The sequence below is a fragment of the Mauremys mutica genome, chromosome 8, assembly GCF_020497125.1.
Source record: "Mauremys mutica isolate MM-2020 ecotype Southern chromosome 8, ASM2049712v1, whole genome shotgun sequence".
Classification (NCBI taxonomy): Eukaryota; Metazoa; Chordata; order Testudines; family Geoemydidae; genus Mauremys; species Mauremys mutica.
The window spans coordinates 60,639,181-60,666,904 of record NC_059079.1 but is presented as its reverse complement, the minus strand read 5'-3'; the positions used below and the strand labels follow the sequence as shown (position 1 = coordinate 60,666,904).

The following is a 27,724-nucleotide window of genomic DNA, read 5'->3' as shown; positions in this document are numbered from 1 at the left end:
GTTCTAGCTAGTGAATCTGGCCCTCTTTGTTTATGTCGATAAGTAATATTGACAGTGCTGAGTATATGCACCGTCGTGGGACCATTAGCAAATGCAAAATTTCCTCCATTAATACTCTGAGTAATGTCACCCACTCTAACTCACGCGCCTTCCTCTCTTGAGACCTTAGTCCCCAGCAAGATCTAACAGCATCAGTTACTACCTGTAGCTGCATTTTCTTGGCAGCAATTGGAGTTGCATTGGTCCCGTAGCATGGACACCTCCCTCTCCAGCATCTCAATTCTGCTCTGAAGCTCCTGCATGACCTGGGCAGAGGTGAAGCACTTGCAAGCCTGCTTGGGGAGGTTTATCCTGTGGGTGAAGGTGACCTGGCTCTCGCTGTCTGAGGTCTGCTCCGTATATTCCGTCATCCTGTCGTCTTCTGAACTCACCTCCTGGTCAGATGACGCCTCGAGTGCTGATGAGCAGAAGCTGTCCAGGGGGATGTTAATGTTGTATACATGGTTGAAGACCATGGATTGCTCCTTGATAGGTGGGCTGTAGTTGGCAAAGTTGCCTTCCTCATCCACTACTCGCCTCCTCATCCGCTCTGTTGTCACCTCTAGCCGGCACTCAAAGGGCTTGAGGACTGATCCCAGCAGGAGCAAGTTGAGACCGATAAGCATGTTCCTCAGGACTAAGTTTTCACTGTCAGCCCCCATTTTCTTGAGCAGGAAAAGCAACTTCTAAGCCAGCCTTGGCCAACAGAACTGTCTGAGAACCTGGAGACCCTGAATGAGAAGAACATGAATGATATTAGCCTTTAAACAGGACCGCTGTGCTTAGATCACAAGAGGAGTCTTTTAGAGTGTGGTGTAAGGGGCTAGATTCTGCATAGATGTAACCCAGTGACATCCCATTGGCCTCAGCGTGATTGCATCTCACCCAGTGCTGGCAAGGAAATAGCTGTGTTTTTAAGGAAAGGTTAAATGTAAGTCATAAGCCGGTGAGATGGTACAGTCTGATAATTCACTAGCTTTTTGTAGCTGGAGGCCTTAAGTCACAACTGAAGGACCAAATTCTGGCTGCTTGGGGTGTAAACCAGAGGAGAATTTGTCCTGTCATGCATTTGGCCAGCTCAACAGAGTCCAGTCCTCACATTTGTCTGTCTCATCACCAAGGGCCTGATCTAATGCCCACTGAGGGCAATGGGGGTCTTTCAGTGAGAACTGGCTCTGGCCCCAACAGCTGGATCTTGCAAGGTGCTTAGCACTTGTGAGGTGGCACTCAGGACCTTGAAGGGCTGGGCCAACGTCTGGTGCAGTTTGCCAATACTGGAAGTCTTTGCTCATGCGAAAGTCCATAGACCAGAATAGAAGGGAGATGGCCGTTCCTGGCTGGGTCGTATTGGGAGGCCCGTTGGTAATCAGCTGGCAGAGTGATGCTGTCTGGTTTATGCTCGGTCTCATTTAGCCAGGTGATCAGTACCTCACTTTTGTGAGCTGTCAGACTTCCCCAAGGTGGAATCTGGGCCCACTGAAATCAATGCCATTAAGTTCGATGGGGACAGGATTTCACTCCAAGTCTTTACACAGGGAGACGAAAATTTTGCATCTATCTTGGTTGATTTTGTTTTGTACTGACATGGTTCCTTTGGTAGAAGCACATCATCTACTTGCTAATATATTTGGGGCATAAATTCTTAGATTGGGGCCTATTCCGGGTGCATTAACAAATACAATACGAGAGGGGAAAAAGGCTTAAAAGCATGTTCTTATATCAGTGTGGTATCTCAAATGGCATTTCATGCCCCAGAAACGGAGCACTACAGTGCCAGGTTTAATTCAGTAGCTGTAGTAACACTGTTAAATTAGACTGTACAGTATTAAGTTTGTTTAGGTTTATGTTCTGGACAGACCAGTATCTCCTTTTGAAGTCATTTCATCCCCTACCTGTGCTCTGGATTATGGGGTAAAGTGTCTTTATTTGGAACAAGACAAGTTTTCATTTTCTTATTGATTTGTGGTCTCCAGGTGGTAATCCCAAGTCTAAGGGCCACATTTATCCCTGGTGTAAAATCACTGACTTCAGTGGAGTTGCCTGGGGATGAATTTGCCTCTAGAACTCTTGCTGGGACTATTGTATGTTGACCAACAGCTAACTCCATCTGTTCTGCTTTAAAGAATTACAGTTTAACATAGCAGAGAGGATGAAGCCAGCAGACAGGCAGGACTGCGACTGTGAGCCCAAGGACTCTAATTGCTCCTAGTGCAGCAGAAAGGACGATTTGATTGCACATTGGTTACCAGCTGCCAATCTGTTTGCCTTGCATTTTGTTTTCATTGGATCATTAGTTTATGGTTTGTGTTGTATAATTGGAGTGCAGTTGTTTGGAGGAAGGAGAGTTTAGCAGTAAGAGCAGAGGCTGAGAGACAGAATTGCTGAAGTTTATATTCAGTTCTGTCATCATCTCGTTGTGTGTGTACATGGGGGGGGGAGCAATTCACTTTGACCTCCTTGTGCCTCAGTTTACCCACCTGTAAAAGAGGGATGATAATGAAAGCTAGCTGGAAGTAGTTCATCTTATTTTTGTGCCCTTCCCCCTCTTTTTCTGGGCAACTATAATCAGAGTGTTTTTCATTACAGCTTGCTGGCCCATGATAATTTGAGATGTTGAAAAAATTTCCTGTCTCAAATTGGGACCAAAAGCAGAAATCTTGAACAGTTTTTATGAACCAAATCCAAACCAAAATTTCAGTTCACGTCAATCACAACATTTCATTTCAGTACTTTCTAAATGCTTCATTTTGATATGGACTATTTTGATTTTTTTTTTACTATAATTAGCTTAAACTTCAAAATGAAAAGTCATTTTGAACTGGAAAGCTGGAATTTTTCATTTAGAAAATGTGGCAACAAAAGATTTTGACAATTTAAAAACTTTTTTCTCAGAAATAGTTTTTAGTTGAAAAACTCTTCAAAACAGATCCTGTCCCATGACAAGTTTGGGTTTTGCTCAGTCGGCATTTGCAATTGAAAATCGTTTTATTGAAAAATTCCTGACCGGCTCTAGTTATTCATCTAACCTCCCTGGGGGCATGTAAGGCTTGAATTAATTAACACTGGTAAAATGCTCATGGTTCTTTATTAAAGGGTCCAACAGAAATGCAAAGTATTGAATTTTAGCATCGTTTCCTGTAGTAATTACTACGAATATAGACTGAAGTCAGTGGAAATATGGGTGATCAATTGGAGCTCAGCACTTTTCCGGATTGTGGCCTAATACTTTTTAATATAAAAGATGATGTTTTCAAATATTGCAAAGTGACTTAGGGGTCTTGCTCCATTGAACGTCAATAGGACCTAGCTGCCGAAATCCTGCAGGCCCTTTTGGAAATATTCCCCAACGTCTCCCCAGTCTGCTTCTTCCTGCTTCCCCTCCACCATTAGGGCATAACAAGCACTAGGCACATAATTGAAATGCAGTAATAAATACTCTGTAAAGCAAACAATTAAAAATGTCAGTGCAACATCACACACAAGAAAAAGGAAGGAAACAAAAGAAGATAGATTTCATGGCAAGTGCACATATATATCCAAGGGCAGGAAATGGCCCATAGAGTTGGCAACCCTAATTAATTACTTATGTCAGCCAGGGTCTGAATGAGCTCTACCCTGACGTGGACTGATGAACTGGGGGGAAAGACCTCATAGGGCAAAAGACCTTGTATAGACCCACCTACTCTGCCTTGGTGACAGGCAGAGTGATCAGCGTGATCAATTTTGTCTGTTTTGGGTTAAAATTCACTTTTGTCTTGAATGCAGGGTTAATGGATTGTTGTTAGCTTATGGTACGACTAAGGGCAGCAGAACTGTACTTACCATGCCCTAATTGAGGGGGTCAGTTGCACCGGATTGGTGCTGTAACCTACTTGCTAAGCAGGAGGTAGTGATGCCAAATCCAGGTACAAGTCAGAGGGGGTGGGGGCGAGGTGTTCCTCCTTGGTGGTGTGGGCTCTGTTTAAAGCGGCATGGATACCGTCTGTCCCTCCCCTTCCTATGTTTAAAGGTAAAGCCGATCAGACTGAATTTAGAGGCCTTGTTTCACTAGAGCTGAAATCATGGATGAGTAGCAGTAGGGGCTGAACCTTAGACCTTGTTGGGGACAGTGTAGCAGAGAAAGGGAGGATGCAGCAGGCACTGCAGCGCACAGTGACAGTGGTAAGCAGTGGCAGGGGGGAGCAGCGGCAGCGAAGGTCCTGTTTGGCCCCCATTGAGGGGTGGGAGGTGAATGCACCCCTGAATTCTGGGACCTTGCTCACTTTGGACAACCTGCTGCGAATGGGATGTAGTGGAGGGAACGGGGAGTGGCATGTTAAAGGGACACCTGTCCACTGGACTTTCAAACCGCAAGGTGGGAAACTGAGGCAAAGGACTGCTGGCCAAGATACGGTGGGTGGGTGTTTCCTTATGGTTTACGTACTTTTCAGTCATTGTTGCGGTGGTTTCCCAAATTAATGCTGAGTTCCCGCTTCCTTGGAATAAAAGTTTTCTTTTGTTTTGCAAGTGGGGAAGTATTGCCTCTGGGAAGCACCCACGGGTGGTGTTTAGTTTTCCAGAATTCTGGATGGGAACTCAAGCCAGTTCTGTTTTGTGATGGTAAAAGGAACTCCTAGGTATTGAACCTGGCCATGCTGCTGCCGACACCACCTGGCAGAAGGGTTACATTTAAATTAACCATAACTTTGTGCTTAATCTTTGAAGGGGGATTAGACATTTATATGGATTGCAAGAAAATTCAGAGGTGTTACAGTTAATGCTGACAAAAAGAGTATTGGGAAGGAGATTAAACCTCATCCTGTCAGTGTTTAAACCACTCTCTATCAGGGATTAGGAGGAGACCTTCATGAAGGGCCGATCACCCCCACATCTGCCTACTGCAGAGTTTCTAGCACCTTCTTCTGGAGCATCTGCTGCTGGTCACTTTTGGAGACAGGATACTGGCAACTCCTATGCTCTTTATGCAGCATCTTCCATCTGGGGATCTCAAAGTGCTTGGCACACATCAGTGATCCATTCTCCCGTGCAGTAGATGCATCCCCATTTTAAATGGGGAAACAGAGGCATAGAGAAGTAAATGGCAAACATTGCCAGCATGAGACTAAAGCTGGGCTCCTCGACTCATGTCCTCCAAGGTATTTAGGTGTCTAACTCCCATGGACATCTAAACACCTTTGAGCCTTACATTTAGGATGTAAGGAGCTATGGATGTAGGAGCTGAACTTTAGGCACCAGGGTTGAAAATGTTGGTCTCAGTGTCTTGCCTCAAGACCAGACAGCAAGTCTGTGGCAGAGCTAGGAATAGAACCAAGTTCCCCCGACTCCTGAGCCCCTCCTTTTCCCATTCACATCAAGGAATTTGCTCACCTCTTTTAAACTACAGATTTGGATTTTGAACATCCTGAAGCTTGGGGGTGTGTTGGATCCAGGCTCTTGGTTTGCCCTGGTAAAGATGAGGGCCACTAGACACATTAGAATCTGCATCTCAGAGTTGATATCTAACACCACCCAAAGTTCCAGGGCCATTGGGTTTGGTGTCAACAAAATCCTTTGTAGTGTTTTGATGACCAAATGCATCTGAACCTCCTCAGGGCTTTCTCTTATTGTTGACGCCAACAAGTGGTTGAACTGCTTTGTTTAGCTGAATACCATGCAGAGTTCTGGTGATCACTTGGCGCCGAAGCTCCAAGTGAACTTAGGTGGTGCCATCCCATGCAGACCAAGACAGACAAAGGATCCTAAATACAGCACTTTGCATTTCTAGTCCTCTATTCCTTTCAAAGCAATCTTGTGACTGCTGAGCCTCCTCCTGAGAGCCCTGCTACAGTCCTTGAACCTTTGGGTCTGTTGGTGCTGTGAATTGTTATTGGATTACATTGGAAAGTGTTTGTAGCATGTGCCACTTTCAAGGTAGAAACTGTTTTGTTTCCACGTGGAAAATAGTAGGCCTGATCTTCCTCATGTGTCTATTGGTTTTACACCCATGTAACTACAATTGGACCTGATTCTCCATTGGCTTGGACTCATTTGCACCGCAGGGAACATTTGCCACTTGCTTTGCACTCAGGTTGTCCTGGTGTAAGTGATGAGGCAAGGTGCAGGGCAATGGGGAGGCAGGCCCATTGACGTTAGGGTGACCAGATGTCCCGATTTTATAGGGACAGTCCCGATTTTTGGGTCTTTTTCTTATATAGGCTCCTATTACCCCCCACCCCTGTCCCGATTTTTCACATTTGCTGTCTGGTCACCCTAATTGACGTGCATTTGTGTTGCTCCTGACTTACAGAGCTGTGAGAGTGCAAACAGGCCTTTGTGTTCTAATAATCAAAACTTAGTAGGGTGATATAGTGTAATGGCACGTTGAAAAACAGCTGAGCTGCTGCACCAGCCCTCTTGAATTAAACTAGAATTTCGCCAGGGAGGCGGAGTTCCCACCCAAATCCAGATGAGGCTTAATCTACAATTTGGGGTGGGGATTGAAGACTTAATCCAGGTGAAGGTTCAGATCCAACCCCAGTGATACATATCACTGCACCCTAAATTGTGCTTCCCCCTCCCGCCTGCTGGTTCCAACCTGGCTACTGGGCCAGAAACCAGCAGGTGGGTGGTGGCTGAGGGGCAAACATGCATCTGGGAGGATGGAGGAGGCCTGTTAGTGGCGAGGCCGGTCTGGTAGTGGGGCGAGTGAATGTGAAGGGATGAGGGAGAGAGGGTGACAGCTGGCTTACGGGCACTCTGTCGGGGGTTGCAAGAGGTTAGGGAGGCTGGGAGTGAGCTTGGATCTGGTTTTGCAAGGGAATGAAGAGCTGGGAGGAAAGGTTGGGTTTTTTTCTGGGGAGCTGAAGATAGGAACGCTGGTCCTCACTGTAATTCCCTCGTCTGCCCTGCTCAAAGCCTTGCAGTGCCGAGGAACTGAAAACGAGCAGACTCGTGAATGCAGTGCTCCTCCCGCTTTGCCTAGCCAGTCACTCAGAGAGCTGCCCAGCTGCGCATGGTGTTGCCTACACCAGTCGTTCAGAAATCATGAGCCAGGCCTCAAAAATCATGAGATAATTAAAAAAAAAAGGTTGGGTTCTTTTAATTTGTCTTCTGCTTTCTGGGCGCACGCAGGTCACATTTCCAAGCTTTTCTTCACAACCATGACAGCTAGAAACTCAATTGTTTAATTAATGAAAGCCAAGAGTCTCACATAATCCCCTAACTTTAAGAAAAGCACCAAATATTAGTAGGCTCAGGAGAAAATCATGAGACTCGGCAACACTGTAAACTGTGCGAACCAGCTAGTAGCAGCCTTATGACCCCACTGACAGGCCACTGTTCTAGGGATCGTACCTGAGTGTTGTGCCCATGGAGGTGCTGGGGGAAAGGAAGCAGAATACAAATTCATTTGGAGCTCATTTGCCAATCCGGCCTGGGGACTGTTATCGAAGTCTGAGCTCTACCAGTAACTGCCAGTGCAGTAATCATGTGAAATTGCCCTATATTATTTATAATTATTTTTGTGCCTTGCACCTTGTCTTTGTTTCCCATGGGAATGGCAGCACATATCTGCCTCTCCCCTCTGACCCCCCTCCCCAAAAAACCCAACTGTTTACTGCTTTCTCTCTCTCACGGTGCCGTGACGTGCCTGAAAACATAACTGTTCAGCCGCCTCTTCAGCATTTACAGGGTTGTTATCGTATATTATCTAAATATTTCTGTTGCACTTTTCCTACCCTTGCTTGCTACTGAGCATGCACATGGGAACACATTGGTATAGTTCCTCTCTCTCCTAATGTTCCCTGGAAAATCAAGAAAAATATATTTAATTCAGACCTGATGTCAGTAGATCCAGCCTCCATGGATGGCTCAGGCCAAATTCCCTAGTGCAAGTGACACATCAGGTGTACATTGGCCAGAAAATGGGAGTCAGTGGTGTAAATGGCAAAGAGACAGTGAGAACTAGTGGGTAGGACACTGGTCTTGGTGTCAAAGAGCCTGTTTCCTTTTCCCCAGTGCTGCCACTCACCTTCTGGCAAGTCACTTCCTCTCTTTTTAGCTCAGTTTCCCTTCTCATCCTTTGTCTATTTACAGTGCAAGCTCCTCAGGCATTTGTTAGATTGTAAGCCGCCACTATGTGTTTGTTCATTGCCTAGCACTATGGGGCCCTGATCTCAGCTGGGGGCCTCTAGGCGTTATGGTAAAACAAGTCATAAGATCAAAGTAGTGTATCTTGCACCCATTTAGTATTCAGTGGGTGTGGGAAATGGCCAAATTCTACCCTCACTTATGCTCCATGTGACATTGTTGAAATCTACAGAGAGGAAATGAAGGTCAAATTTTACTACAAGGAGGTGGGTGGGAGAAGTAGCAGTTGAGACTGGGCACAACTCTCATTGACTTGACATTGTGCTTGCTAATACCTAGGGGAATTTGGTTCCCCCTGGATCTGAATTTCATCATTTAGACCTGGCTCTATCACATGGATCCCAACTGGAAGTTCTTATCTTAACACCCTCAAACTCCACTGAAGTTTAGATCTAGGTCCAAACTTCTTGGCTCAGCCTCATATCTAGTGATGAGCTGCATGCATTTCCACTGCTGTTCATGTAGAACCAGGATTTCTCAGCCTACAGTAGCACTTTCTCTGCATTATACAGTGCCTTCTCCTCACTGGTGGTCTTTGCCGTGACATTGATTCCTCCTGTTGGTAGCCGGTCCCTTACTGCTGCCCACCGCTGTCACAAAGAGCTCAGATGCTGCAGAACCTGAGATGTGTGCTATTAACTGAACAGCCTCCACCTTGACCTGACCCTGGGAAGTGCCCATCTCAGTGCGTTGCAGTTCTCTAATCGCCTTTCCTGGAGTTCTTGGTGACACCTCAAAAGAAAATCAGCGCTCTTGCTCTCAGCCTCCCCAGCAGTGAAACTCTCTAGCTTTCCTCTTTCACTTGATCTCAACTTCATTTGCCAGCGTGACTTGAAGAAAGTGCCTTCCCACCTCCAATTAGTGTGTTCGCTAGGTAGCCTCCTATATCTCTGGAGTCTCTAGTGACTCCACAATGGCCTCACTGACCCTGGGAGAGAAGCTTCTCCTTGGCAATGGCTGGAAGCGGTGGGAGGAGCCCAGGGACTAATTAGCGCTCGTTGCCTTTGATGGACTTGTGTTTGTTAGAAGCTAACTACCTGCTCTTTGGCCCTCTCTGCCTTTTGTGTGGGAGTGAAAGATGTAGGGTGGTAATTGTGACGCTGAGCTAGTAGTACAAAGCCAGGCTGGAACGTTGAATAAAACCTCATTGCAGAATTATAGACACGGCTTAGATGTGTGAATATAAAATTGCCCCGATCTTCTCTCCGGAGCAGAATTCAGTCTGGTTCAATAGGAACACAAGAGTTGGTCAGAAGAGCAAACAGAAATCCACCAGCTGAGGAAATGAGAGCGGGAGAGAGAGGCAGATGAAAGACTGAGATATGAAAGAGCGAGACTAACAGAACAAGGATACAGTGACTAGATGGATAGACACAGTGGAGAGAGAACTGATGCAGGACAGCGATTACTAACTAATGACCATAAGCAGGTCAGATAGTTAATGCCTGTATAAACTAGAGAAAACGATAGAGTAATTTGACAGACTGATACAGTAGAAATCTGTGCAGCCTCATTGATCCAATCCTCCTTATCAATATAATTATCACAGCGGACATCAGCAGGCACGGGACGGTGGCCTGTAGTAATTTATAAGCAGCAGATAATAGGATCTCCCATAATTCCAATTTAATACTGTGTTAATGAGGTGGACTGGGGGCGCGGCAGAGTCAGCAGGATTGCCAGAGCCAGCACGGTTCATATCACTCCTGCCGAGTCCTTGCTGCCTAATGAGATGTGCTTGGCACTAAGCTGTGATCTTGGCCCGTCCCCTCTTGCTTCCTGAAAGAGGTGTCCTCTTTCTTCCCCCTGCACTGCGGATATATCAAAGGGGAACAGAAAGGCCCCTGTACCTCACCAACTTCATTACGGCAGCAGACAGATGAGACCAGGCAAGAACTTTCACACACGCTCGACCCTAGAGACGAGCCGTGTTTCTGTTGTGACCCACCTTCACCATTGGCTGTTCTAGACACTTGGGACCAGATCCTGGGCTGCACCTTGTCTGCTTTGCACCATGTCACCGGCTGAGTTTGGCTTTAACATTGGTGTACCCAGCCACAAGAGGATCACCCAGCGTAACAGCCATCCTCCGTACCCGCCCTCTGTCGCTGGCATATAGGGTGTGACCAAAGCGAAGGTGGGAGTAGCCAGGATGTCTCTGCATGGTGCTGATCCCTGACTGCCTGTTAGGGCCTTTGTTAGCAGCTGATGTAAGTTATAGCAGCTGTTAGAATGCTCTAGTGCCCGGGGAGCCCATGGGCACACAGCTGGCCCCGAGATCAGAGAATGTGCTCCTTTGCGCTGCATGAGCTGTGACTGCAGCCAAGGGAGAGGCCAGTGGTGGTTTTTAGCTTTCCAAGTAAAAATGCTGAATGAAGCGCCACCTTCTGCTATGTATTTATTTATTTATTTCTGTAAATGGAATCATTTTAAAAATGGGTTTCTCCATTTGCTCGCCTGCCCTGTCAGGCTGAACAGGCTGATAATTGCAGCGGCTGTGGGTGGAATGCGATTGTGTTGGCCCCATTGTGTCAGCAGAGAGATTTCCATAAGAAGCCAGGTCTCTCCTCTCCTCCCTCAACAAGGAATGGTCTTCATGGGGCCTGTCATATGTCAGAAAAAGCCCAGAGGGCAGGAAATTGCCTGCAGGGAAAGGTTCAGCAGTTGAGTGTAAACTGGTTGGAAATGATAGGTAAGGGGATGTGCTAAATGGTTTTTAGGGCACCTCCGCTTCCTGATCTAGCCCCCACTCCTGGAAATATCTTGTCGGTTCTGTCAGTAATTCTGTTTAATTCTGGGCAGCTAATGTGTTTGAAGTACTAGTACGTGAAGAGTCAGGAACATAATAGCTGAGGTTCTGGAGAGTAGGCCTTGGTCTGCGCTACCAACCTGGCCGACCCTGGAGCCAGGGCTATGTCGAGGAAAGGGCTTCTCCTATCAGCACAGCTACCACCTCTCAGAGAGGTGGGGCACCTATGCTGATGGGAGATGCTCTCCACATCTTCACTGAGCACTGCAGCTGCACCGGTGCAGTGCTGTAAATGTAGACAGGTCCTGAGTTATCGTATCCTGAGGGTACGACCCTGTTTCCATCACATTAACCTTAGTATGGTGTTGCATATGCTGCCCTGCTGCAACCGGGAGCTCAAAGCCCTTAGCTCAGAGCCTTGGAACCAAAGTGCCTCTCAAACACAGAGTTCGGACCTGGCTTCAGATCCTGATCCAAAGCTTTCTCATGCAGGCCATTCTCTGCGGAGACCCAACATGGGGAAAGCTAAAAAGTGTTCACTTTGGGAGTTTAGTCACAAAATTCTGTGACCTCCCATCAAAAAAAAAATCAATTCACAAATTTTTGGTTAAAAAATCTTCAGTTTAAAATGTAGAAAATGAAAAAACCAGGTTGCTGGGAAACACAAAGCACTAAAAATGCTTTGGAATTCACCAACCCCCCTCACCCCTCCAGCCATTTCTCCACCACCTCTAGTATGCTCTGTTTGTATCAAGGATTCCCCCAGTTTCAGCTAGTGATGCAGCAGCATCAATGCAAACCCTTAGTACAGGCATGCAAAGCTTCTGTGGTTCTGTCTACACTGCATTTTAAAACCCATGGCTGGCCTGTGCCTGCTGACTTGGGCTCACAGGGCTCGGGCTAAGGGGCTGTTTAATTACAGTGTAGATATTTGGGTTCAGGCTGCAGCCCAAGCTCTGGGACCCTCCCCCCTTGCACGGTCCTAGAGCGCAGGCTCCAGCCCCACAAGCCCGAGTCAGCTGGCACATGCCAGCTGCGGGCTTTTAAATGCAGCATAGATATATCCTATAAGCCACAATTTGCCCCAGAGCAGTTTGCTTGGCTTCAAGCAGACGAAGAGGGTGCACTGTGCAATTATTAGCTTTGTCTGTCTCTGTGTAGAGGTTTGTACTGGTGCAACTACACTGGTGGCTGGCTGCTGACAGCTATAATTGGGGCAAATCTCCAGTATAGATAAGGCCTAATTAACTCTTATGAGTCGAACTGAGTGAATAACTGATGTTTTTGGCTTGCTGGGAAGCTCTGTCTCCTGTGCTGCTACCCTCAACCTGTATAGCTGGCAGAAGGGGGTACCGTACACCCCTGTAACTCCCTTGTGTTGCTGCGCAAACTGGGCCACAATCGAGCGCTGTCTTTGGGTTCCTCCCCACAGAAGAGCAGTTCCCCATTGTCTGCCTTTAACAACAGCCATGTTGACTGTGAAGAAGTTAAGTGGCTGCAAGGGAAGGTTCCGCAGTTGCACAAAAAATTAATAGACCAGATACCAGTTCACAGAAGTAGCTGTTCTTCCTTAAAGCTAGATGGATCAGAAAGCTCCAGGCTCTGGACTTCATATCCACACACAAGACACTTCTCCCTCCCTCCTCTCTCCTTGTCCCAATTCCCCAATCTTTTGGAGAAAGAAAAACAATATTTATCTACAACTCTCTGAACCAAAGCAAATCAAAGGAGAAAGGATCAAAGCGGGAGAAGAAAAAGGAAATCACTTTACGAGACCTTTCTGTGAAGGAGTGAAAAGAGAGATGAATTTAAATTAAAAGAGCTACCTCAAGGAATCCCGCTCCAGGGCAGCCGCTGAGAGGAGAAGTGACAAGAAGTCAGGTCGTCAACGAGTGTGTTAGCCGCAGCTGGGGCACTGGAAGTTAAAGTTCACATCCAAAGAAACAAGAATCAGCAAGACAAGGTAGGAGAGCTGGGGAGTCTTTTGTTGGACCAACTTCTGTTGCTGAGAGAGGCAAGCTTCTGAGCTTACATGGAGCTCTTCTTCAGGTCTGGGAACGGTACACAGAGTGTCCCAGAGAATCAGCAGGGAAGTCCAGCCATGCTTAGTATGGAGCCAGCAATTAACTCATTGCTGGCAATGGCAACACTGAACAATGGGGACTTGCTAATATCTGACAAGATGAATGAATCCAGGAGGTGGACTGATGATCCCAGCAAGCAGTTTGGCTATTGCACAGGGCACCCATTCTCTAGAAATTCCTGTGTAATGGGCTGGTACCAGCTAGGGTATCACTGCCCTGGGTTGGGCGGAATTACAACCACTCAGCTTCGTAGATTTTAAGGCTAGAAGGGACCATTAGGAACATCTAGTCTGATCTCCTGCATAACGCAGGCCATAGACCCTCACCCAGTAAACTCTGCCCCAAACCCATAACTTTGAGTTCAGCCACAGCGAATCTTTTGGAAAGATATCCTGTCTTGAATCAAAGATTTCAAGTGATGAGGAGTCCCCCATGTCCCCCCACTGTCAAAAATCTGTGCCTGAATTTGTTTAGCTGCCAGCCATTGGATCAGCTGTGTCCTAGGCTGTGACACTGCTACAACTAAAGGAGAGGTTCCTTTACTTGGTAGGGGTCTGCGTGTGTGTGTTCTCTCCCTGCTGTCATTGTGGAGCACTTAGTATCCATGCTGTGAAACATGGTAAACTCTGAACTGACTATGGATCTGTCATAGAGACCAAATGAACCCACACAGCTCCAAAAAATGGTCCAGGCTTCTGTGTCTTTGACTTTCGATTTTAGAATAGCAATTATTCAGAGAGTCACAGATTTCAAGCCCAGAAGGTTAAGGCTCCCCTGCATAGCATTCCTCCCACTGATTCCTGCATCAAGTACAAGTAACTTGAAGTGGAACTGGGGCATATCCTTTAGAAAGGCATCCAGTGATGAATGAAAGGCTAGGCACTGCTGGGAATTAATGAGTGTCTAGGAGGAGCCTCGGACATTGTGAGCACAACTGCGGCTGTCAGCTTCTCCCAGCTGGTCATTAAAGGGTCTCTTTCTGTTAACTTTCAGGATCTGGCTCTGATCTCCAGTTAAAGCTCAGCACCAAGTTTGTTAGGGTAGAAAACCTGAAGGCCCATGTTACACCTCAGAGTTATCGTCACTTCTGCGGCCAGGTGCATCCAGAGTCTGGCCACTGCATCATCGACAAGAACAATTCCAGCATCAAGAACAGGGATGGAGAAATCAGGCTCATTCTGCACACTACATTCCTCAGCAGCAGCAGAAGGAAAGCAACAGGATGCTGCTGAGTTTGCTGTAATTGACATTAGCTGTTTTAGGGGCCCTATTAACCCCTAGTTTCTTTACAGAAAATGTCTTTGGCTGTGACTGAGATTTGGCTGGTGACTGCCAACCTCTGCCAAAGATGTGGGTACGTTACCACAGTCTATCAGGCTTATACTTGTATCTGTACGTTGTCCAGATGTGTCCTTTCTGAGGTACTCCCATCTCTTTCACTACCCTTTCATCTCTTCCCCTTCTCCCAGGCACCTTCCATCTCTCTCCTCTCAGCACCATCCTCTGTCTTTCCTCTGTCTATGACGGAGAACTGGTCTTCTGGCCCATCTGCCTCCTCCTGCACATGGGGTGTTGTAGACTGTGGTTTTGATTAGGGCCCACTGCCCTCTTGAGCCGCTACAGAGGTTCTCTCATCCCTAATAATACTAGCAATGGCTTTCAAATGGCAGCCACTGCATGTTCTTCATCTTATCGTCCCAGGGGCAAGATCGCTTGGAACCATTGATTCAGCTAACTGAGCCAGAACAGCGTTGTTTCCCCCTCCAGTTACAGACTCTCTGTAGGAATGAGCAGTAAGTTTCTGCATTCCTTCGTGGACAAAATTAGTAACATCTGGCCAAATTTACCCTCCAGAGGTGTGGAGCTGCTCCTGAATGCTCTCTGTTCCTTTTGCATTAGGGTTGCTAATATTGTGTTTCAAAAATAAGGGACTGTTTTCTCAGGACCCCTGTTGTTGTTGTTATAATCATTATTATTAATAATAAGCAGTACTCGCTTACATTTGCAGCACTCAGCAACTCCAGATCTTGTTATACAGAGATGAAATAATAAGGGACTGTTGGCAACCTTAGTTATTGCCTTCAACAGCTGGGAGATCAGTTTGTGGTGCTACTGCTTCATCCTACTGTGGGGCTCAGCTTCACTGATTCCCTTTGCCCCATGTGGCTATGTTAATGGGCTGTACTGATATCAGGGTTTCCTCTCTTGGGTGAGCAAAAGTCAGCAGAAGGTTCAGAAGGTTTGGAATAAACACGGAAGCACACCTCAAAATTTAGAGTCGTATCTGAGCGTTCCCAGAGTCAGAGATGTATTCAGAACTTGGGTTTGGTGTGTTACAAAGAGAAAGGCCAGCCACAAAGTTTGGATCCAAATGCAGACTTCTCTAAAGTTCAGGAGCTTGGTTTTGGTTCATTTCAGAGAATCATGGGATACTTGGCCGATCAATCTCAACCTCTTGTATCTGTAACACTAGGCTGAAAATCTTAAAACGGTGGGACAGTTCAAGGAGCAAAGTCAAAGTTATGTTGATTTCTAAATCTACTATTTCCAGGGGATCCACTATAGACATTGTAATTCTTTCTCTGATTTCATTGTCTCTGATTTGTTCCCTTCAAGAACAGAGGAGCTAAACCTCCCATGGTTATTTTGGTTTAGTGTTCATGCCGATTGCAGTGGCCCTGTAGCTCTGTGTTTGTAGAAGCAAAATGAAGTGGATCCTTCTCCACGCTTCCTTAATGTACTGCCAGTCCTTCAGGCCTTGTGGCACCAGAGTAGGATGGAATAGACCTTGGCTGTATTGACAGTTTAAGGGAGGTGGGCATACACAGCACTATCATTAGCTAATTCCCATGGAACGCTTATGGTTGGCATGAGTAGGTTTGAGAATCTGTTCTTAGGTTCTAGTCCAGAGATGGGCAAACTACGGCCCACCGGCCACATCCGGCCCACAGGACCATCCTGCCTGGCTCTTGAGCTCCCAGCCGGGGAGCTAGTCCCCGATCCCTCCCCTGCTGTCCCCCCTCCCCCTCAGTAATGCCGCCACGCGGGCAGCGCTCTGGGTGGTGGGGCTGTGCGCTCCTGCAGGGCTGCACGGCAGCGTGTCTGGCTCTGGCTGGGTGGTGCAGCGGCCAGACATGCTGCTCTGAGCGGCATGGTAAGGGGGTTGGGGGGTTGGATAAGGGACAGGGGGTCCCGGGAGATGGGGAGCAGTGGGAGGTTGGATGGGGTGGAGGTTCTGGGGGAGGGCGGTCAGGGGATGGGGAATGGGGGAGGTTGGATAAGCGTGGGAGTTCTGGGGGGCCTGTCAGGGAGAAGGCGGGGTTGGATAGGGGTTAGGGCAGTCAGGGGACAGGGAGAAGGCGGGGTTGGATAGGGGTTAGGGCAGTCAGGGGACAGGGAGAAGGCGGGGTTGGATAAGGGGTGGGGTACCGGGGGGTAGTTAGGGGTGGGGGCAGTTAGGGGACTAAGAGCAGGGGGGTTGGATGGGTTGGGCAGGGGGCAGTCAGGGGGTGGGAAGTGGGAGGGGTCAGATAGGGGGCAGGGGCCAGGCTGTTCGGGGAGGCACAGCCTTCCCTACTTGGCCCTCCATACAGTTTTGCAACCCCAATGTGGCCCTTGGGCCAAAAAGTTTGCCCACCCAGGGCTGGTGCAAGGATGTTTTGCGCCCTAGGCGAAACTTCCACCTTGCGCCCTCCCCCCCCCGCACCTCTGCCCTGAGGCGCTCCCCCGCGGCAGCTTCCCCCCCTCCACCCTGAGGTGCCCCCCTTGCGGCAGCTCCCCACCCCCCACCCTCAGGCAGCCCCCCCCCGCCCCAGCTCACCCTTGCTCCGAGCACGAGCACCCCAAGCACGCCATCACTGCTTCACTTCTCCCGCCTCCCAGGCTTGCGGCGCCTAAGCTGATTGGTGCTGCAATCCTGGGAGGCAGGAGAAGTGAAGCAGCTTGCCCCTGCTCCGCCTCCTCCCCGAGCACGCCGTGGCTGCTTCACTTCTCCCGCCTCCCAGGCTTGCGGCGCCAATCAGCTTAGGTGCCGCAAGCCTGGGAGGCGGGAGAAGTGAAGCAGCCACAGCGTGCTTGGGGAGGAGACGGGGCAGGGGTGAGCTGGAGCAGGGAGTTCCCCTGCGTGCCGCCCCCACTCCCTTACTTGCTGCAGGCGGTTCTCCCCGCGTTCCCCTGCCCCAGCTCCCTCCGCCTAAATGCCGGCGGCAACTGGGGCGGCCGAAGATCTGGCCGCCATGGTCGCTGCCGAAGAAAATGGTGCCCCCCCAAATCCTAGCACCCTATGCAACCGCCTAGGTCGCCTAAATGGTTGCACCGGCCCTGTGCCCACCCCTGTTCTAGTCACTGCTTTGACTTGTTTGTTTTTTATCTGTGCTGAGGGTAGAGATGGAGGAGGGGCATAGAGAGTGGGTTGTAGATGAAAGGATGGGGTGATGGAAAAGGGAGGGATAAATGCCTTTTATTTACTGCATTGATTCAGTGCTGGGTGACACTGCAAGTCAGATTTGTCTGCTATTTTGTTGCATCTTCTTAGTAGTTTTAAACCTGTCCAAAAGGACTATGCTTTGTTTTGACACATACAGACAGGGATTCTCGCTCTGGTACCCATCTGAAGTTAAGATGGCAAACTTCACCTGGGTTTTTACCTCTGGCACTAAAGCAACAGATTATTCTGAGGAAGATATGTACAAGGCTTCGGACAGCCTGACTCAGCTCAGTTCAAGCTTCTCAGCTAGAGACAGGAAAATTCACTTGAAAATCATGGTTTCTAGAGTTAGAACAGGATGGGAAACATTTGAGGTTCAATTCCAAGTGCCTCTGGCAAAGCGCTAGCTTCACAGATTTATAATTTTATTCCCCAGATATCCTGGAAGCCAGGCGAAAATTATTCTCAGTAAGGATCTGTACTCCTTGCAAAGCACAAGCTTTGATTTCGTTTGAAAAACAGAGCTGATTTTTACATTTCCCTAGAAAAACTATTGTTTACATGAAAAATGGGCACAAACCAAACTCTCCAGTCCTAACAAAATCTGGATCTGGATCCCAGCTAGCTGCACAAAGCTCAGTGAAAAGGCGCATAATATGCAACTTAAAAAAATATTCAAGAGGTTTTGCAAATCCTATAACAAAACTGGGCTCCCCCACTCTACTTTTAATGGCTCCTCTCTGTCCAGGGTTGCGTCTTATGGACCACTGAGGTTAGAGATAGAAAAGACTTAATAGATCATCTAGTGCTCGCAGCTTAATTCTTTTGCTTATTAGATGCATTTGTGTTAGCGCTTTAATGTTGTAAGTGCATAAAAGGGAAGCCTGTGTTAAGACTTGACATAAAGAACTGCACAGAGGAAGCCATTTGCTGTGCATGACAAGTCTTATTGGCCCTTCAAAACCCAGAAACTATGTTCCGTGTTCTTGAGCACCATTGACTGGCAGTTCAGTTGTTACCTATGTAGACCATTCTCATTACAGTCCCAGAAGATGGGGAATTGAGATGGCATTCAAGAGACATCAGTTCTATTGCTCCCCCAGCTGGTGACCTGCTGAGTGACCTTGTGCAAGTCACGTCACTGCTCTGTGCCTCAGTTTCCCCATCTGTAAAATTATGGTAATGATCACTACTGTGCTTTGTAAAGCATTTTGAGCTCTATGGGTGTAAAGAGTGAAGGGTTGTTATTATATAGTCTAGTGTCATTGGGTAAGGATTTGCTAGCCACTTCAGTTTTTGTTGGGCAAGTCCCACATCTGAAGCAACCAACCTTCTTCCAAGCAAGGCTTGTAAGAGATTAAAAGTAGCCTGAAACGTGGGGAGAACCTCACCCAACAGCAGCTGTGTGACGATGTGCCAGCATTTGCATAGCAAAGTGGTGACATTTCATGATGTGATGGCTTAACATATGAGACACATGCTTCCTGTGTGTCATGAACACTGTGGTTGGCTGAGTTTATAGGGTGGCTATATCTGTACTTCAGAAGGGGGCATTTTATCAATGTTAGCTTTAGTGATTTATATCCTACTCACCAAAATTATTTTACTTTATTTTGCAACTACTTATTTGTGCTTTAAAAGGTATTTTGAGGTGGGTACATTTATAATTCACTGCACAGGTCCACACTGAGGTGTATACCTGTTTGGTATGGCATTGCTGTGTAATTGGTTGTTGTACACATGCAATGCTGTTACATCTAGGTAGCAAAGCATGTATATGGCCTGGCATAGTTACATATGAAGTATAGCAGGGACACTATTATTTAGGTTCCAGTAGCACCAAAGGTCTCAGCTGACATCACAACCCCCTTGTGTTTAATGCTGTACAGAGCAGTAGTGAGAAACAGTGCTCAGTGTCAGATAGGAAAGCTGTAGCAGAGTTAGGACTCAACCCCAGATCTCTTGAGTCCTAAGCCAGCAGCTTAACCACAAAACCATGCTTCCACCTTAGGTTTATGTGACAGAATTATTATATATGGGTTGCACCTAGGTGGATGAATGACTCGAACAGTGCAGGGGTGAAGAACAAAATGAGTGGCTTTTAGCTCGAGGCTGTTGTTATATCTCTTAGTTTATTGTTTGTGTGATATGTTGCAAACAGAGTATTAGTTAGTGCCTGGGGGTCTTTGAACTGATCTTGGGGCTCTCTCATTTGAGCTGTGATTTGTTCCACATCTCCTTTATTTTTGTATATTCTTTAGCCACGTCTCAACTCTAGGGTTTTCTTTTGGCAGCCATAGCTTGATGATGGATTTCCTTGCAGCTCCTGCTAATGCTTTGAATAAGGACGAGGCTTGCTTGTTCAGAGTTTTGGGGGTTTTGGGGGTTTTTGGAAGCCCCAGAACATATTAGGCTGGGATTTAGATCCAAATATAGGTCAGAAGTTTTCTGTAAGCCAGAACCGTCATGAAAATGAACTCAAACTGGAGCTTGGAAAAAGAGCTTGGAAAAAGAACTTGTGGCACCTTAGAGACTAACACATTTATTTGAGCATAAGCTTTTGTGGGCCACAGCCCACTTCATTGGATACATAGACTGGAACATACAGCAAGAAGATATTTATACATACAGAGAACATGAAAAGGTGAAAGTAGCCATACCAACTGTAAGAGGCCAATCAATTGAGATGAGCTATCATCAGCAGGAGAAAAAAAACTTTTGAAGTGATAACTGAGATGAGCCATAGAAGGTGTGAGGAAGTTGTTTACCAGTACACACATCTTTCCAGACTGCTTGCCTTACCCCGCCTAGATTAGGTTTTTTTTTTAATGTGGAGCAACATGTATAAATACCAGAATGACAAAATAAATACTTAACTTACATACATTCTTTTATTTATGCTGCTCAACATAGATCGCCTGAGGTTTAAAGGGAAAAGAAGTGGAAAACCTGAAAGCAAGAATATGGAAATACCCATTTCCCTCTTTAATTTGCACCTAGCAGTCATTCATGCACCTAGCTGCAACCAACACAATTTCTGCAATTTCCCTCTTTCTTTTCCCCTACCCGTTGGACTTTATTGCTCCACAGAAAAAGCACATCGGGGCTAGATCCTCCACTGCTAGAGCATCAGTGTACTTCTAGTAAAGTCGATTTACAGCTGTAGATCTCAAAGTGCTTTACAAAGTATAGCAGTTATGACTTCCCCCATTTCACAGATGGGGAAACTGAGGTACACAAGTGACGTGACTTGCCATGACCATCCAGCAGATCCTTTGTCTCCTGATTACCACTCAATCACCCTATTTCATAGGCCAGAGCATTATGACAGTGCTCTGGGATTGTACGGATGTAGGTAGCTAGTTAATTAAGCCACAGTGGAAAGTTTACTTGCCCAAAGCCAAGAGATGAGTTCACCAGCCCGCTAGACACAGGCACTAAACCTGCTAGCAGGCGGCCTGTCAGGTAGGCCCAGGTTGCATGTACTGAGAGGATGTGACTCGTCATGGGCCCCTAGCCCAAGGATGAAGCCACATGAGAAGAGTTACTACAGGTCGAACTGGGGTTTCCCATCTCAAAGTTTCAGTTGCTTATGAAAGGCCTATGTGAGGCCGAGATGCCAAGTGGATCTGTGGATGTCATGCAGGAGAAGGCCTGGTTGTTGATATGTTTACAGGGTTTATGGTTCCCATGGCAACATGGGATGGTTTTGATTCTAAATGTAGTCAAGCCCTTCGTGGGGTATCACTGGGATAAGGATGACCTTGTGCTCATGGGACATGCTAGCAGGGAGGGAGTGATCATGGTGTCAGGAGTTGGGTGATTGTCCCTGTATTTTAAATGGTGTTTTTCCTGTGCATTCATCCAGTGCTGGCTTCCCATTATTCCCTGCCCCACTGAGCGGTGTCTCATGCTGTGGCATCAAACATCTGGACGATGGATTCCACCATTGGTCATGACCTGTGCATTCTGCAGGGACAGGGTGGGCCTGAAAAAGTTTTATAGTTGGATATTTCGATGCTTTAAGCAAACCTGGCTTATTTGCAGGTCCCATCACCTCCCACTTAGACCATGATTCTCCCCAATATTCCTGGCACTCTCCAGTCCTCACAGCTTCCTCAGGAATACCCCCATCACCTCACCATATCACTATACAGCTCCCCACCTCAGTGGGTTGCCAGGACCCCCTCAGCCCTCACTCCTTTACAGCCATTGCAGCACCTATACTTTCATGCCCTAACAAGCTCCAAAGACCCTGCCATCAGCTAAGAGCTCTGCCTCTCTAAGCGCACCTACCTGGTCACTGAGAGACTCCCAGTGCCTGAGGCAGAATGTGTCTGATCCTATCTTTCTTGTGGAATTATGGGCTTTTGGAAGGAAGGAGGCCACATTCCCTACTACCCAGAGCCAAGAGAGTAAGGGAGGATTGAGTGGGAAGGAATAAAATACGCAGCCCTGTAAAAGCAGCTTGTGAAAGAAAGTGAAAAATGAGGCCCTTTCTCAAGAAGCTGTTCCTTTGCCATCCCAAACGGTCCTTGTGCCAGACGCATGTGGATTTACAGGGGCAATTCTCATCCCTGGCTTTGAAGGTGAATTCCCTTGGCTTCCTGTGGTATTTTCCTGATTCACTGACGAGCCAGTACATTTAATCTCTCTGAAGTGGAAGCCCTGGAGAAAGCATGTGAGGTGTGGGACACTAAATTTAAACCTGCCTCGCTTCTTTACACTTTTCTGCCTTTTTTTTTAAATCTGCTTTGCAGACTCAACTTGGTTTGTGAAACACCAGGGACTGAGAGGCATAAAACAGGCTAGCCTGTCAGTTTGACTTACTAAGGACTGGCAGTGGAGTTACACCACAAAAGTGACTATTAGCCACACAGGCCATGGGTTATTCATGGGAGAGGAATGTTCAGATAGCCATGGTCTGAGGGACATGGGCCAAACTGGAGGCGGGCTCAATAACAGGGAAGATATTGCTGGTAAAAATGGAGGTGCATTGGTAGAATTGTGTGAAAACAGAGGACTGGAATAGCAAAGAGTGCTGCAGGTTAGGACAGAGGGACACTGGGAGAACTATGTGTGGAGATGCGCAGGTGGAATAGCGGGGAGGTGGCGCAGGTCACGAGTGAGATATATTGGCAGAGTTCTGTGTTAGCGCCTGCCAACAATCTGCCTCATTGTAGCCGCTGCTGCTAGAATGAGCCTGAAAATTACCCAACCAAGACATGAAAAGGAAACAAAAGTCTCAATGGAGATGTGCAAAAATACTTGGGTGGGAGGGGGACATCTACCAGAACCAGGTGCCAACAGTTATGAGTTGTCTTTCTAGTCAGGAAACTGAGATGTTAAGGGCTAAACTTAAAACTGTGTGTGTGTGTGTGTGTGTGTGTGTGAGAGAGAGAGAGAGAGAGAGAATATATATGAGCAGTCACTTTTTCAGACAGTCTGTGCAAAGTACGCGCATGTTTCTGTGGGTAAAAAATGGGCTTTCTTTTGAAAAGCTGTAATAGGTGTGCAATGGCTTGTGAAGACAGCCACATATTCACCCATTATATATTTCTGTGAACATTCCCGTCAGCAACTCATAGATCTATTGAGCACCTATTTTATAGCATCATTTTTTTTAAAGATTAAATTATATGCCCTATGATAAATGAAGGGAGGGGGGAGCCTCCCTTTTATGGACCCAGCAGCCAGTTAGCTATAAAATCCCTCTTTGTAGTAGCTGTTCTCTAATTGCTCTACCTGTAAAGGGTTAAAAGAAGTGAGTGGGCACCTGGCCAAAAGAGCCAACGGAAAGGCTAGAACTTTTTAAAATTGAAACAAGACTGCCCTTTGTCTGTCTGTTGTTGCTCTCCAGAGAGAGGGGACAGAGCAGTGATGCTGTAAAAACCTTGGCCAGGTATGAAAAATCATCAAATCATACCTAGAAACTATTCATTTGAAACCCCAGATATGTAAGTAGATCAGGAAATGTCCAGGAAGACGCAATTAGGTTTAATTCTGTTTATTTCTTTATGGCTTGTGGACTCCTCTGTGCTAACCCCAAATGCTTTTGTTTTGCTTGTAACCTTTAAGCTGGACCTCAAGATGGTTATTCTTGATGCTTAATTATTGTAAGTGGATTTTTTTAAATCCAGCAATAGCCTAAGTTTTCAAATGTATTTTCTTTCTTTTTGTTTTTAATAAAATTTATCTTTTTTAAGAAGAGGACTGGATTTTGTGTCTTAAGAGGTTTGTGCACATGTTGTTTAATTAGCTGGTGGCAACAGCTGATTTCCTTTGTTTTCTTTCTTCCCCAGAGTGGGGGTGAAAGGGCTTGAGGGTACCCCACAGGAAGGAATTCCCAAGGGTGCCTTCCTGGGTTCTCAAAGGGGTTTTTGTACTTGAGTGGTGGCAGCATCTACCAATCCAAGGTCAGAGAAAAGCTGTAACCTTGGGAGTTTAATACAAGCCTGGAGTGGCCAGTATTCATTTTTAGAGTCTTTGCAGGCCCCCACCTTCTGCACTCGAAGTGCCAGAGTGGGGAATCAGCCTTGACATGCACTAATAAAAGTAATTTAGCAGCCTAAGGTATATACTGCCATTGTTTTTGCAATGTTGTTTTAGCCATGTTGGTCCCAGGATATTAGACAGACAAGTTGGGTGAAGTCATATCTTTTATTGGACCAGATTCTGTTGGTGAAAGAGTGTAGCTTGAAAGCTTGTCTCTTTCACCAACAGGAGTTGGTCCAGTTAAAGATATGACCTCACCCACCTTGACTTTCTAAGGCCTAGTCTACACTGGGGGGAGGGGAATCGAACTAAGTTACACAACTTCAGCTACGTGAATAACGTAGCTGAAGTCGACGTACTTAGACCTACTCCTTCACTGCGGTGAGTTGACTGCTGCCACTTCCCCGTCGACTCTGCCTGCACCTCTCTTGGAGGTGGAGTACAGGAGTTGACGGGAGAGCACTCAGTGATTGATTTATCATGTCTAGACTAGATGCGATAAATCGACCCCCGCAGGATCGATTGCTGCCCACCGAGCTGGCGGGCAGTGTAGACATACCCTAAGGTATACACTGGAAGGCTGTTATACATATACAAACAACAGCACTCTGTGTTCAGTGTCTCTAACTCACTCCTAAATAAAAGAGCTCCCTTTGGCTGAGTGTAGGAATTTTTGCTATCACATCCAGAGGGATGTTTAGAATCACATATAAATTGTATACAAGTCTAAAGTGAGTATAGAGCTGGTGAAACAAGACAGACTGAAAATCCTGTAGGTGGGAATCCCCTTTTTATCCAGAGAGCAGCTACAGTATGAGCTGTATGAGTGTAATCCTTCCCCCACCCAGACTGTCCTGTCACTGCACATCCAAAGTGACCCAGAAGGAACATCTCAGGCAATTAGAGGAGAGTTCAGTGTCTATAGCCCTGTCAGGACTAGTCCTGTCTGCAGCAGTCAAAAACCTTTAAATTAAAGGCTGCTACTAGGTATGTGTACTGTTGAAACTCCCTAAGCAATTAAAGGTAAGGAAATGAACATGTATGGGAAGAAAGGGAAATGTTTAAATACGCTCCCACGTCATACAAGCTCTTAAATAAATAACGTGTGAAATATACATATTTCAAAATCAATCTTAACTCTGCCCCATTCAGCTGTCACATACCCCTGTCAGAACAAACACTACTTCAGACATTTTTGAAAATGCTGGGCCAGATCCTCTGCTGTTGTAAACTGGTGGAATTCCATAGTCTTCAATGCTGATTTACCCCAGTTGGGGATATGACTCAGCTGAGTAGATATAAAATTGTGGTGTGTCCTACAGGGCCGCCCAGAGGATTCCGGGGGCCCGGGGTCTTCGGCGGCGGGGGGCCCTTCCGTTCCGGGACCTGCCGCCGAAGTGCCCCAAAGACCCGCGGCGGGGGCCCCCCTGCCACCAAATTACCGCTGAAGCGGGACCCACCGCCGAAGCGCAGCTCGGTCTTCGGCGGTAATTCGGCGGCGGGGGGCTCCCTGCCGCGGGTCTTCGGGGCACCTCGGCGGCGGGTCTTCGGGGCACCTCGGCGGCGGGAACAGAAGGGCCCACCCTGCCACCAAATTACCGCCGAAGACTGAGCTGAACTTCGACGGTGGGTCCCTCTCCATCTTCGGCGGTAATTCGCCAGTGGGGGGTCCTTCCGCCCCGGAGCGAGTGAAGGACCCCGCTCCAGGGGCCCCGAAAAACTCTGGTGGGGGCCCCTGTGGGGCTTGGGGCCTGGGGCAAATTGCCCCTCTTGCCCCCCCCGGGCGGCCCTGGTGTCCTACAGACATAAGTCCATTTGACAAGGTCACAGTGGGAAAATCTGTTCTCTCCTAAGTTGTCACTAGCCCAGCAGAGGGCCGTTACTATAATTGTTTAATATTTCTATTACTGTCAGCACCTAGAGACCCCAGGCAGGATTGGGTCCCATTATGCTAGGTGCTGTGTGCACATACGTACAGGTAAATACAGTCCATGCCCGGAAGAACTTACAGGCTAGTTGCTTATGCACACACTACAACGTATACAGTGTATACAAATATACGGCAGTCGTTAATGACTTTACTTATTACAAGCCCTTTTCTTTTTAAACTACAGTCCCTGTGAGAGTTTTTATGGAACTTTAACTCTATGGGAAATTTACAGGAGTAACAGCAAGCACTTTTGTGCTAGAGAGAAAGAAAGAAAGATTGGCCACAAGTAAACACGTCAAGTCAGGGTAATTTTTCATAATCCATAACACAAAAAGAGCCTTAAGACTTTGTTGAAAAATTCATCTTTGCTTACAGAGAAACTTAGCAATTTTCAGACCCAAACCACTTTGCTAGCTATAGTTATAGGTGGAGCTAAAAATAGGGCTTATAATGGAGCTGAACTATGGAGCGTCTCATGGGGCCTGGTGCTCACTTGCCCTGCATCTTGTGTTGGCATTTGTAACTATTCAAGGTAAGTGGGTGTAAAGGGCGACTGTCCTGATTTGTGAGAGGATCAAGATAATGGCAGATTGGGCCATTGTCTCTTCCTGGTGCTTAACCAGATCCTCAGAGCTGCTGAGTTCCAACAACTCCCATTGACTTCAAATGGGCCACCATCTCTGAGGATCAGTACCTGGAAAGGGTGTTTTTTGTGACTCGGCCACCTCTCTTATACCATGGGGACTGGACTGAGACCAGCGAGGCATTTCTCACAGGCTACCAAACAGCCCTTAGATGGTTCATGATTTTCATATCTGCTGACTACATGCATATTTAAGGATGAACTATTTCGCTGCTTTTAACAGCGTGCTCTAACTATATATGGAGGTAGAAATCTATAATTCCCTGAACTGACTATAAATTCTCCGGGCTTAATAATTCATGTATGTCATTGTGATTGCAGCTCTACATTACATCTTTCTTTCATTATATATTCTTTTTTTTTATTGAATTTTCACAGCATACATCAATAGCTTCTATAAGCTCCCGTAGGAAAGAAGCCAGTGGCTTAATACAAAGGTTCTGGGTGATATAATTTCATTTGCACCTTAACAGGTAAAGCATGACTCCTGCATGTTTGACTTCAAATCTTCTTAGTGATATTCAGAATGGTTTGTCGGATCGCTATCTAAAGCTTGTTCCTGTGTGAGGCCCAAAGAAGCGCTGCCATATTCGTATGTATAAATTTGCCTCCTGTGGGATATTGCCTTTTGATCTTTGCAATGGTGCTGCTTGTAATCCAAATCCATCCTGGCATTTTAGCAGCTCTACAATGAATAACTTGTGGCTTTCCTGTCTTTCTATATGTACATCTACAGGCTGAATAAATATAAATTAATTAGCTTCCCATTTAATTAAAGGCTACATTTCCCCATGCAGCTTGAAAGCTGCCTGTTTGATTTTCTGTTGGAAAATTGCACATGGAGGGTTAAATTTTTCCACTGTGTTTCTGATTTTCAGCTGTGGACACTTTACTTAGTGCATGCAGTAATGCACTGGGCACTCAGGTCAGCACTTAGTCCCTGAAATACCAGTTTTATTATTATTACTTATGTGTATTGCAGAAATGCCTGGTAGCCCTGGTTATAAATCAGGAGCCTGCGGTGCTTAGTGCTTAGTACAAAAACAGAACCAAAAGGTGGGCCCTGCCCCAAGTAGCTCACAGTCTAATCTAGACATTTAAATTCTGATCTTAGCATGTGAACACAGAATTTGGTGCTGTTCATTAGGCACCAGAGTCTGAAAACCAGGCTGCCATCACCATCTAGGGCCCGATCCAGGCATGGGCTGAGCAAGTGCAACTCCTGCTGTGT

At 46.8% G+C, this 27,724-nt stretch overlaps 1 protein-coding gene across 2 annotated transcripts in view; it reads right to left on the bottom strand.

Moving 5' to 3' along the window:
• Positions 1 to 27,724, bottom strand: part of TNR (tenascin R) — a 355,079-nt gene that overhangs the window by 66,395 nt on the left and 260,960 nt on the right. For both annotated transcript variants that reach the window (XM_045027168.1, XM_045027167.1), the window contains one exon: positions 203 to 770. In XM_045027168.1, coding sequence (XP_044883103.1) covers positions 203 to 701 — 499 coding nt within the window. In that variant the 5' untranslated portion in view covers positions 702 to 770. The remainder of the gene's footprint in view (positions 1 to 202; positions 771 to 27,724) is intronic.